This window comes from Artemia sp. Qi Xiang Cuo, unplaced genomic scaffold (assembly GCF_049724085.1).
Source record: "Artemia sp. Qi Xiang Cuo unplaced genomic scaffold, ASM4972408v1 HiC_scaffold_3386, whole genome shotgun sequence".
NCBI classification, from domain to species: domain Eukaryota; kingdom Metazoa; phylum Arthropoda; class Branchiopoda; order Anostraca; family Artemiidae; genus Artemia; species Artemia sp. Qi Xiang Cuo.
The window spans coordinates 512,041-525,228 of NW_028300811.1; the positions used below are offsets into that span (position 1 = coordinate 512,041).

Sequence of the window (13,188 nt, forward strand, 5' to 3'; positions counted from 1 at the left end):
TCTATCAGGGGCAACGCTCTAGCATTGTCTATAGTGAAGGTCATAAGGCTTCAATGTTTTATTATTTTTGCGCCTTCATAAGGGGTCCCTTCATAAGGAAGTAGAAGTAATATAAACTTCCGTGGAGGCTCATTCAATTTGAAACCGGAAGTTTAAGTGTCGCTTTTAAGATTAATAAGTGATCGGAGGGAAAGTAGTCCCCCCCCCGCCCCTACCCATGCTCTTATCCTAAAATACTTCCAATTAAAATTTTTGATAGCTATTTTGTTCAAAATAGTTTAGAGATCAGATAAAAAAAAACTCCAGGGCTAACACAAACCCCCAGAGTCCGGGGGCACGTTTTGAAAGTTATGTCCAGGGTGCTCATTATTTTATTTGAGGAATTCTAAAATACTCGTAAGAGGGCTTATTTGTTTGAAAACTGAACTTTTTACTTCCTTTATTAGGGGTCAAAAGTAATCGATGGGCAACTAAATCCTTTAAGTAGGATTGCATTAATAGATTCGAGCGGCTTTATGGGGCTACTCTTTTCTTTATTAGTGGTTTAAAATCACGAAGAATGTTTAACGGTGACTCTCCCTGTGTTGCCACCTATATAATCAAAGTCATAGATGGTGTTATTGTTAATTGTAGTTATAGATGGAGACATGTATGTTATAGATGGTGACATGTTTTCTACCAGTATCACTGGTAGTTTATCATCAGCTATCATCATTGAACAGAATAATAGAAATGATGAAAAAGTGAAAATGAAATACTTCAAGAAAGTATGTGCACATAATAGAGTTATCATAGTATTGAATGCTGACCAAAGACAAATATTTGAACTATGAAAAAAGCACTAACGTTGACATCATTGGAAACATATGAAAGCATTGCACGTATGCGATCTTAAAGAACTAAGAAAGAAAAGTGTAGCTCTGTAAATCCGCTCAGATCTATTAATACAATACTACTCCTTTACGCCCTGTTTTTCCCAAATGCATCTGGTCAAAATTTGGATAAAGCCATTTTCTTCCAAAAGGATCAAGGACCATATACCAAAAACTCTAGGGTCAATACAAACCCTTAGAGCTCGTGGGCTTATGTTGGAAGTTGTACCCTGGGTTGGGGGCTTATAATGTTCCTATTTAAGGGGTGGTCGTATAAACTTCAAAAAAGGTTTGTTTGATTGGAAACTGAAAGTTTTAGTTCCCTTTTAAGAGACAAAAGTGATTGGGGGGAAATAAGCCCCTCGAGCTTTTCCCCCCAATTGCATTCGATCCATTTTTTCTATAGCCATGTTGTTCATAATAGTCCAAAGATCAAATAACGAAAACTTTGGGATTGACAAAACCTCTATAGCCCGGGGGCCAGTATTTTTAAGTTGTGTCCCGGGGGCATATACGGTTTTTATAGATAGAGTGGTCAAATAATCTTTGAAGAGGCTTGTTTGGCTGGAAATTGCAACTTTTAATTCCCTTTAAGAGTCAAAAGTGACCAGGGGGCAACTTTTCCCCCACACTTTCTTTTTCAGAATTCCGTCCAATCCAATTTTTGAGGCAGTCATCTTGTTTAAAATAATCCTAAGATTATTTAAATAAAATTATGGTGTTGATGCACCCCCAAGGCTAGAGGGTGCATGCTGACAGCTGTTCCCCGGGTATATAAGGTGTTTATGGAAAGGGTGATTATATAAACTTTGATTGGAAATTGACAATTCTAGTTCCCTTTTTAAGAGTCAGAAGTCCTCAGAAGGTATCTAGACCTCCTCCTCCATTTCCACTTCTCCCCAAATGCATCTGATCACAATTTGAGTTACCTATTTTGTTCTAAATACTTCAACAGTCAGATTACAAAAACTTTGGGGTCGATATAGCTAAAATAACCTGGCAGCAAGTGTTTTCAAGTTATATTCTGGGGGAATATAAGGTGTTATTCATGGGCTGGTTATATAATCTTCAGAGGATGCTTGTTTGAATGGTAATTCAAAAGTTTTAAATCCCTTTTTGAATGTCAAAAGTGATGGAAGGTAACTATCCTCCCCCCTTCCCAGCACTTTCTTTTCCGCAATTGTAACCGATCGAATTTTTTAGATAGACAATTTGTTCAAAATAGTCCAAAGATTGTATAAATTCAATTTCCTGGTCAATACAACTCCCCTGACGGCAAGAGTTGTAAATTATGTCCGAGGGCGTATAAGGTGTGTATTGGAGAGGTAGTCATATGAAGCTCAGAGAGGCTCATTTGGTTGTAAACTAAAATTTACTAGCTCCGTTTTCAAGAGTCAAAAGTAGATAAAGGGCAGCTAGCCCACTCCCTACTCAGCATCTCTTTTCCCAAATGCCTCTAATACCTCAAAGTTTTCAGATAACTGTTTTATTCAAAATAGTCCTTATATCAAATAACAATGCCTCTGGGGTTGAAACAGCCCCTTAGAGCAAAGGGCAAGGTTTGTATGTTATGCCCCAGGGTGTTCAATGTTTCTTTAGAGGATAGTCGTATAAAGTTTAGAGGAGGATCATTTGATTGGAAAATGAAATTTCCTCTTTACTTTTTTAGAGTCAAAAGGGATCGGAGTACATCAGGCATTCCATGTCCCTTTCGAGATAACCGTTTTGTTCTAAATTGTCAAATGATCATATAGCAATGCCTACAGGGTTGACACAAACCAACAGAGCCCTGGGGTGTGGGTTGTTAGTTTTAACCCGTGGTTATATAAGGTTTTACGGAAGGGGTGGTGAAATAAACTTTGAAATATGCTCATTTGGTTGGAAATTGAAAGTTCTAGTTCCCCATTTTAAGAGTCAAAAGTACTCCAAGGGCATAAAGTACCCCACACCCTCTTCTCTGAAATTGGATCCGACCGACAGCCATTTTCGCCTAAATAATCCAAAGATTATATAAGAATGCCTCCAGGGTGTAAAACCCTCCCTCAAGAGATCGGGAGCAAGGGTTGTAGGCTTTGCCCCGGTGGCATATGAGGTTTTAATGGAGAAAATGTCAGTTCTAGTTCCCTTTTCTATAGTCATAAATTATTGGAGGGCATTTAGCTCCCCCCCACACCCACTTTTATCAAAATGTATCCAATCAAACTTTTGAGATATTCATTTTGTTGAAATTAGTTCCAAGATAATCTAGCGATACCTTCAGGGTTTAAACAACCCCCAAGAGTCCAGAGGAAAGAGTTGCAATGCCTCATGGGCATATCATTTTTTATTGAAGGGGTGGTTTCATAAACTTTGGAGGTGGCTTACTTTATTGTAAATTAAAAATTCTAGTTTGTCTTTAAGAGTAAAAAGTGATTGTAGGACAACTACCTTCCCCCCTGCTACGTCCTGTTTTCTTGAAATACTTCTTTTGAAATAGCAATTTTGTTCAAATTTGTTCCAAATTATATTTCGTATCTCGGGGTTGGCACAGCCACGCAGACCCTGGGTTTTTTAATTATAATTTAAAACCCTGGGGCAAATTAAATTTATATGGAAGGGGGTGGCCGTCTAAACTTTGGAAAAACTCATTTGTCTGGAAATTAAAATTTATAGTTCCTTTTTTAAGAGTCAAGAGGTGTCAAACGGCAACTAACTCCTTCCCCACGCCTTTTTTACCCTGAAATACATCCGATCAAATATTTTTATAGCCATTTTGTTCAAAATAGTCAAAAGATCATGTTCAAATAATAATGTCTTCGGGGTGGAAAAAAACAGAGCCCTGGGGCAAAAGTTGTGATTATGCCTCAGGCGTATATCGGTTTTTATGACAGGAGTGGTCGTATAAGCTTTAGAAGAGGCTACTTTGATGGGTAATTGAAATTTCTAGTTCAGTTTTAAAATTTAATATTAAAAAGAGGGTAACTACTCTCCCTCCTTACCCTCTTTTTTCCCAATACAGTCAATTAAAATTTGGTATTGCCATACTGTTCAAAACAGTCCAAAGATCAAACAAAAATGCCTCCAGGGTAGACAACACCTCCACGAACCCAAAAGAAAGAGTTATAAGTTATTCCCAGGTGGGTATTTAAGATTTTTGTGGAAGGAGTTATCGTATAAACTTTTTAGGAGGCTTTCTTGATTGGAAACTGAAAGCTCTAGTTCGATTTTTAAGAGTCAAAAGTAAACTAAGGATAATTAGCCCTCCCCCTTGCCCTCTTATCCCTAGATGCATGCAATCTAAATCTTAAGATTGTCATTTTGTTCAGAATAGTCCAATGGTCATAAAACCATGCCTTCAGTATTAACAAAACCCCCATATCAGAGGGAAAGGGTTTTTAATTATGTCCGGGGCATATCGGTTTTTATGGAAGTGGTAGTCGTATAAACTTTGGAGGAGGCTTATTTGATTGAAAATTTTAAAGTCTAGTTCTATTTGAAGAGACAAAAGTGATCAGAAGTCAACCAGCATCCCCCCTTACACAATTTTCTTCCAAATAGATCTGATCCTTTGACAATTGTAACAAATCTATCACATTTTTATAAATAGTTCATTTGCAGACAAACTAGATATTTACATTTGGTTTGTTACAGATGTTCTCACAAATTGTAACTTACAGAAGAATCAAACAAGATAAAATATTTTTCTCTGGATGGAGGGGGGTTAAGACTAGGTTGCGGTTGGTTAAATCCTTACCCTTTGCAGTATATAATTAAATCCTTTCAATGAAAAATATTTTCTTGTTACAAAATAGTTTTCCCCAAAATATTTTTCTAGAGAGAAATATTTGTCGGTACAAAAATATTACAGATTTATTTGATATATATTTTAGTGATAGAATAAGCAGCCCAGGACATATTAAGAAATTAACTTAGTTTTTTCAGAAATTCGAAAGTTTAAAAGTATAAAAAAGGGATAGCTATGAAAGTCATTAATGAAAAAAATTTTTCAATCACTTTGTTTGTTCTGAAATCCTGCGTTGATCCTATTCCTTGGTGATTCCGTCAATGCTTTCTGAAAATAATGTTATCGTCCAACGTTTTACACCCTCTGTTAATTTATTGATTTTAACTATTTAGACTATTATGGTTCCAGGTTTGGTAAATCCCACCCTCCCCCCCCTTTCAGCTCCAAAGGGCTATATTTTGTTCTAGTTGCCTAAAGTTAAAATATAAGGTTTTTATGGAAAGGGTGGTAGTATAAACTTTGGAAAATGCTCATCTGATTGAAGATCGAAATTTTCCTTAGCTTGTATAAAGGGTTTTAAGTGATTGGAGGGTAGCCAGCCTACCTCCCCGACCCTCTAGCACCTTTTCCTCAAAATTTCTCCAATTAAAATTTTTAACAAGCCATTTTGTTCAAAATACTCCAAAATTCCAATAACTAAAACTTAACTTTGAAAAATCCCCCATAGCCCCGGGGTAAGAGATTTAACTTGTGCAAGTTGCTCATTGTTAACATATAGGGTTTTTGTGGAGGGGCGGGTTTTATTTTTTTTTAGAGAGGGCTTATTCGATTGGAAATTGAAATTTATAGTTCTTTCTATAAGAGTCGAAAGTTATCATTGGCCAACCAACCCCCTACCCCCACCCTCTTTTCTCTATAGTTATCTCGTCAAAATTTAATGCAGCCATTTTGTTCAAAATAATCCCAAGGCTAAATAGCTATGCTTCCAGTGTTGACCCCCCCCCCCTTCCGCCCCCTGGTGCAAGAGCCGTGAATTAAACAAGTTACTTATTGTTACTTTGATACTTTTTTTACTTTGATACTCGGATTTACTGATTTTTGGGGCAAACTTGATTTACATGGCAAGGGCTGTAAGTTATTCAAGTTGCTTATTTTTATTTTGATGCTTTTTTTGCTTTGATACTTTTTTTTACTTTTAATACTTTCTTTACTTTGATACTTTGTTACTTAAATATTGTTATTAGATGAAACTCTACTACTATTACTACTAGTACTAACAACTTTCGCAGCACCAAGTCATCTGAGGCCGTCACTGCTACGCACGCTCCTCCTTTATTCATTCAAAGTCTCCTTCTTTAAACCCTCACAGAAAGCTTCCATTTCCCTTCTTTACGACATCCTCCCCCCCCCCCTCTACCAACCGTGGATGACCTACCTTTCGTCTTGCCCTAGAAGGTCGTCTGAGAAGGACAATCTTTGGCAGTCTAACATACTTCATCTTTAGAACGTTCCCTATCCACCTCAACCCTTTTCTTATTATAACTCTACAAAACGGGATTCAACCAAACTTTTCGTACAGCCTACTGTTTTAAATACGGTCGGTCAACCAGATACCCAAAACAATCCGTACGTAATTCTTCCAATTTTTGGAGCGCCCGTTTTTCAGAACCCTGTTTATCCAATGTCATCTCTATAGCTTTCAATATTCTAATCTTAGTTTGTAGAATTAGCTTCCTTTTCTTCCAAACTTTTCTCAATTGTGAAAAAAAACAGACTGAGCTCTTGTTAGTCTGATAGTCTCAGACTATCACTGCAGAGAAGATTTTTACATACTACCTGTTCCTTAAAAGTTCAAAGCCTATTGCGTCATCAACGCTTAACTGAAAACTATATGCATCTTGAGCAGTCTTGGAAAGACCTAATAAAATGAAACTGAATATTTGATATGTGAAAATATTAATTGCTGACAACTCATCAGTTAAAGATTTAATTTAAATGTAATTTTTTTAATTTTCAATGCTGTAATAATTACAAAGAAAATATTTTCAATATAAATCGTTTTCAATAAAGCACCAATGATGCAGAAACTTTTTGACTTTTATAGTTTGCCAGGGGGGCAGAGGCCAAAATCTTGTTTGTAGTTATAATTGTTCGTTTTAAGTTTGATTTATTTATTTAATTTAAGTTTCATTCGTTTTAACATATACTTTTTACTTATATTAGTGCCTGTCGTATTTTTTTCTAATTTGACGGTTAGCCTGTTGTATATTTATTTACTTTGACGGTTCACTTAATTTCATATTCTTTTTTTGGGTTTCACATATACTTTAAAAATAATTTTGCTCGTTTGGAATTTGAATTATGATAGGATTTTATTTCTGTTGATATTAATTTTCTTAATGCCTTTACTTTTTTTGGAAAAACTTCTTTATGGGAAGATTTTTTTCAAATTAACGGTTCACGCTAATATTTATCAAAATATAGATCAATATTTATTCCTCTTTCTTATTATCCTACTCCCTCCCTCTTTCTCTCTCTCTCTCTCTCACTCACTCTCTTTGAATGTGGCTATTGTGTTTAATTGCATAATATAGTTGGATTAGTGAGTAGGGGAGACCGGCCATAACTGGGACAAAAAACTTTTTTTGGGCATTACTCGAGTCTTTAAAAAGCTATCTAAACGTTTCAACGACGAATCGATAGCTTAAACATTTTAGTTTCTCCAAAACATTTTACTGATTTTAAGCGTTATTTCTATTTTTTAAACTTGCAAAAGTCTAAAGTCAGTCATTTTGTCCCAGTTATCGCGATACCCTCCATAACTGGGACACAATAATGGGGTAAAGTGGGGCATAATGTTATCTCAAGGGTAGGCACATATTTTCTTACTTTTTACTGAACTTTCGAACATAAGCATATAAAAGTAAGCAATATTCAAAAACGTCTTAAAACTACGGTGATATTCAGTTAGATATTTCTTAAAAGACGCCACTGAAATACTCTTTTGGTGGAACTATGGAAAAAGTTATTTTAAATCTTCCTGAAAAAAGAATTGCTTGACACCCCTGTCTGTTCCTCCTAACACAACTGAAGATCTCAGTTTAAGAACTACGCAGCTTTTCACTTCTACAGGTGTCTCTTCAGTCCAGACGAATTTTCACCCTCCATTGAGTTTTTACATGTCCTGTATGGTGCTTTCTTCCCCTACTTCTGCAGTTACTTATCCTACAACATAACGCAATCTGGTCTTGGATGGAAGCTTGACAAAGACATAATCAAAAATGATAATTGGCAAGTCTTCTTCTTCTTCTTCTTTGTTGCTTCCAACATGGAAGGATTCATCAGAACAGTCACCGTATTCAACAAGTGACATCTTGTTCTAAGTTCTGAGTCTTGCCCAAGTTCAGCTCTCTTAACTTTGTCCTCTTTTTCTTGATTTCTTGTATCTTCATTTTCTTGTTTTGTCATTTCACTTTCTCTTTTTTTCTTCTATGCTCACTAGCTGCTTTTTTTATAATCTCACTCACGAGCGGGCTCGTGAGGATTGTTCTGCTGCCTCTTTTACTTCCTTTGTTTGTTTGTTTCTCTAGGACCTGCCTTAGAAAGAGGCTCGACTTTTTTCTTAGAAAGAACTGCCAGCTTCAAACAACCAGAAACATATATATATATATATATATATATATATATATATATATATATATATATATATATATATATATATATATATATATATATATATATATATATATATATATATATATAGCTGTCCAAGTGTTCCCTGGTGGCAATATTTTTGGATTTATTGGCTTTTCTCGAAGATAGCACAAGTAAACTTACAAAATCTTACCATCTTCTAAACCTTGATGAATAAACTATCATCAAAAAACAGCATGGATTTCCTACCTTCAGGTATTCAGGAATGGCGAAGCATTGATTCTGAAAAGAATGACAAAACAATCATAAGAAATTACTTTTTCAAACTTGTTGGAAAAACCTTTCAGTCATTTTGACTAAACGTCACTCACATTTTGGCTTTTAGATGGCAGTTCTTCATTTACATTTCCAGTTTTTACGGAACATAAGGACACCAAAAATTTGAATGTCCCAGTTACAGCGGGTCTCCCCTATTTTTAACTAATTGTGCATAATATTCTTATGTTCTACCATTATCAACCACATATTTTGTCGTAGAACTAACATAGTTATTTAAATTTTGGCACTTGAAATACTGTCAAACCAATTGAGGGAAATGATTTAATTCTTTTAAATTTTGCAGTATCTTATTTTGTTTCTATCTTTGAACTCATGAAGTGCAATATTAAGCAATTACTATGTTTCTCTCATGCCTGGAATAAACTACAAAACATGATAAAAACAAATATTTCTGTTACTAGTTATTATTTTTTATTCTTCGTACTTCTAATACTAATTATAAAATACGTTTTTTTTTAATATAGGGTCATTTCAGAATGGGAAAATGTTTTTTGGCGATGGGCGATGTGGCCGCTGCAAAAAACGCTTTTGACAAAACAAAAGAACTAGAGCCTACAAATACTACTATTTACGCTGAGATGAGAAAAATTGATAACCTTAATAAAATAGACCAAGATTTAAATAGAGCTATTGACGTTCAAGACTATCAAAACGCCTTGCATTGGTCTGAAAGAGCCTTGGAAATTGCTGTGCTTTGTCGAAGGTACAAAGTAAAGCAAGCTGAGTCGTTGACCTGCCTTGGACGATATGAGGAGGCTGAGGAAATAATTAAGTGAGTTCTCTCTTATTTGATTGTAATTTTCCAATAGTAGCCAAGCAAGATAAATGAGACAATACTTGATCATTCGGTTGTGACATATATTTTCTCTATCAATTGGCCTTCCTGAGTTTAAAATTTATGTCTCCTGTGCAATTTTTGATATGTTATCTTCCTGCTCTCTTATAGTTTTAACACAACGAGAAAAGAAAGCTTTGCCATCATAATGAGATTCAGTTCCATCAAACTTGAATTAAAATTTAAAAACTCAGTTTACACAGCATTACAGATTAAAAATATGATGCAAGTTACCTGAAATCATTTTTAAGAAAAAACGATTTTCCAATCTTTTAAGCAAATTTACACCCTTCTCTAAGAAAAAGTTTAAGTAATATCATTATTCTAATTCGGTTAATGGATAGACCTGAAACCAAAGAATGTAATGATATGACTATCTCGTCCTTTTGATCTTAAATTAAAAAACCAGTGTTTTCAATTAGAAATGAATTAAAATTATTAAGGATAAAAGGGAGGTTACCCCCTCCCTCCTTATAGTCTAGGAACCAGCCTCTGAAAACTGACACAGGTGTGGTCAGCGAGATGACCGCGAAACGGAGGTTGGACCCAACGTAACTGACCAGGCTGATTCTGGAAACGACCGCTATATTATTGAGAAATGTTAGCGTGTCGTTGTAAGACCAAAGTTTTAGGTTTCTTCAGCTTTTAGCTATGAATAAAATGTGTAAGTGTCAAAGTAAAGCCAGAAATGCATCATTTCTAGAAACTTAATACAGAAAACGTAGCGAATTCACCTCGCAGCAGAGAAGAGAAGAAACTGAACAGCTAAGAAACTTTTAAATCAAAATGAAACAACTAAAAGAACAAATGGCTATTGCATATAAGAATGCCCAATATATTAAAATCATCCAAATTTCAAAACTCGTCTTCCGAGGACTCATCTGCCGATTCGTTACATTTTCCTGCACACTGACACAACAAATCACAGCCTCTGTTCTTGTCAACACACGGGCAGGCTCTAGAGCAAGTTCAGCAAAGGCAGTATTCGGGACTGGTACCTTGTGGGAAAGGATCTCCCTCATTGGAACTGGAGAGATTTTGCCTTTCGAAAAAGTCCAGCCGAATTGATCAGGGTCAACTGGCGAAGGCCATGGCAAGTTCGCTTCCAACAGGAATTTGACCTGTAGCAAAGAACGCATAGCGTGAAAAGAAAAAGCGTCATCCATCGGAGGCAAGTATTTCAGTTCCCGTTTTCTTGGGTACAGGTGAATGCGCAAATTGTTCAAAGACCGGAAGTCACCAGGGTCTTTGTCATACATTGCACCGACTACCTTTTGGCAGGCAGATGTAAATTCTTCCAAGACAGCTTGGACATCGTCGCACCTTAGACTCACAATCACGTTCCGGATATCCTCATAGAGGTTCCATCTTTCAACTGCTTTCATAGCTAACTTTGTGCCCTTGCCTAACTTTTTGCCATTGTAAGACCAAAAACTGATCATATACAAGTTTAAGAGATCTCCAAATTCATCCTTAAGCTTTGACGCCATGAACTTTTTGTAGCACTTCATGTGGTAGGAAGTACCGTGGGCAAGTAAGTCTTTACCTGCACATCTCTCTAAAACTTCTGGATTAGAAGAGATGAGTGTCTTAGCTTTTTCCTGCACTTTATGGCAGACGTCGGAAGACTTGAACTTGCTCATTTTGTTCTGTCTATTCTTCAAGTCTTTTTTCTTGCCACAGAACAAACAACAGGAACCATATGAAAATGAGCTCTCTGTGGAAATGATCTCGTTCTTTTCCTTGAACTCCCTGGTCTAACATTTTCTTTGTCTTCATGGTCCTTAGAGCTGAAGCTGTGGAAAAAACGCTGCTGACAGCTAAAATGCCACTTTGGGCTCTTTTCCATGAAATCTTCCTTAGATGCTTCAGTCAGTAAATACATATACTGCTTGGTTTGACAGCTCTGAAGCGTTTGAAAAAGCCGGTCAGAACTTTTCATACTTGACAGCTTCTCGTCCGTTTCTGTCTGGCAGATGACACATTCACTGAGTTTCAGTCTTTTAATTTTCTTTGAACTTGAGCCATACTGCAGCTTCTTTGAAATAATCTGTTCCATGTCTGAAAAGAGCACACAGATCAGTGTAAAATAGTCTGCAGGCACCTTTTCAAAACCCTAACACCATTTCTATGATTGTATATTTCACCATCATGACAAACAAAAGGCAAAACAGACAAAAAAAAAAGAAGTGAAAAGTTGAAATATCTGGAACCCCCTAATGAAAGTACAAAAAATGAAGTTCAAAATGCCGGTAATTAATCAATCGCCAGAAATAGCTAACACTACTGTACACCTAGTTTGGATATCATGTGGTTTTTCTCAAGTATTTCTTTCTCTTTTTGGCCAAACTGTTTTTGATGTTAAGAATTAAAAGAGAAGGGTCTGTCGGATGCAACAGTCTCATGTTTTTGGGAACTTTATGGTCTGTTGAACAGATGAAGTATCTCAAATTTGGGAAATTTTTTTTCTATGAAGTTGCTCACAAGAGTAGATCTCTTCCAGTAGCGGTGAGTTTTCAGGACCACCATGTTTGCCTCCGATTCCTGTGTCTGGGTCCAGTTTCCTTTTTACAAAAGTTTCCAGGAAAGTATTTCATGGCAGAATACAAGCATTGAATCCAGTTTACGATAGTCGCTTGTTAGCTTAACACTTACCAACCATCCAAGAAAAAGATTGGAGCTGCAGAAAGCACATCAAAACAAGTAAAAGATAATTAATTTCTGCAAATGCTCAGACCTCAGTGTCCTTTTCCCAAAATTAAGCTCTTACCAACATGGTATGAACACAGAGCCAGACATTTGAAACTGTGTTGGGCACGGAAACAAACATGCTCCAAAAAATGCCTTCAGTAAAGAACACAACCATGAGATCATTTGAAAACTGACTTGGAACCACAGTTTATAGAATTATCCAGTATGTTTACCGCAGATCATTTCTGGTCTTCATTCTTGGTGCAAACAAAAAGCTCCTCCCGCTTATTCATGGATTTGCGGGTTAGTCTGTTTGTCTCAATCAATGAAAAAAGGGTTTGAAATTGTATCATTCATAATTGTGAAAGCAGAAAACAAATTGGTGATCCAGCCAAGCCAGCCATATTAATTTTTTTTTAAATATATGAAATGTATTTGCATATCTTTAAAACCTTAATACTTGGGATTGAGTAGAGTTGTGAAGCTGAAAATTTTGTTGTTTTAATTCATTCAAGCAGAAGATCTATTTTGCAAGGTTTCACTCAAAATCAAAGGCCAGGACCCTCTAGAGGGAGTAAGGTACTTCAGAATACCTTCCCAGGACATACTTTAGCCTGTAGACCCATTCCTAAAAGTTTCATTTTCCTAAACTATCCCTTTTCCAAGATAGTCAAAAGTAGCTTATGTAGAATTTTATCAAATGCTGGACCTATGCCCCTGATGAAAACAAGGTTAAAAAAAACATTTATCAATTTATCCTCCTTTGTCAGCCTACTGTTTCTAACTGTAAGAAATAGTGCTATTACAACTGAATCCTGAAGCATGTCAATAAAACTGAAACTTTTAGATTCCTAAATTTATACTTTCTCAGCATGATAGTTGTCACCCAGACAATACCCCTCTAATTCTGATTGGGTAAATTTTTGGCAGTTCATATTATTGACTTACGTATAAAGTAAACATACTAGATGATGCCTTTTTTATGCTCTTTCGAAATATAACAATCATTTTTTTTCAGAAATGAATTTTAATCACTAGTCATTAATTTTACTAATGGGTGAGATAGGGAATGA

General features: G+C 35.9%; 1 protein-coding gene across 1 annotated transcript in view; it reads left to right on the forward strand.

The window, feature by feature from the left end:
• Positions 1-13,188, forward strand: part of LOC148938338 (uncharacterized) — a 307,727-nt gene that overhangs the window by 252,378 nt on the left and 42,161 nt on the right. The window contains exon 10 of the mRNA XM_089107858.1: positions 9,054-9,361. Coding sequence (XP_088963984.1) covers positions 9,054-9,361 — 308 coding nt within the window. The remainder of the gene's footprint in view (positions 1-9,053; positions 9,362-13,188) is intronic.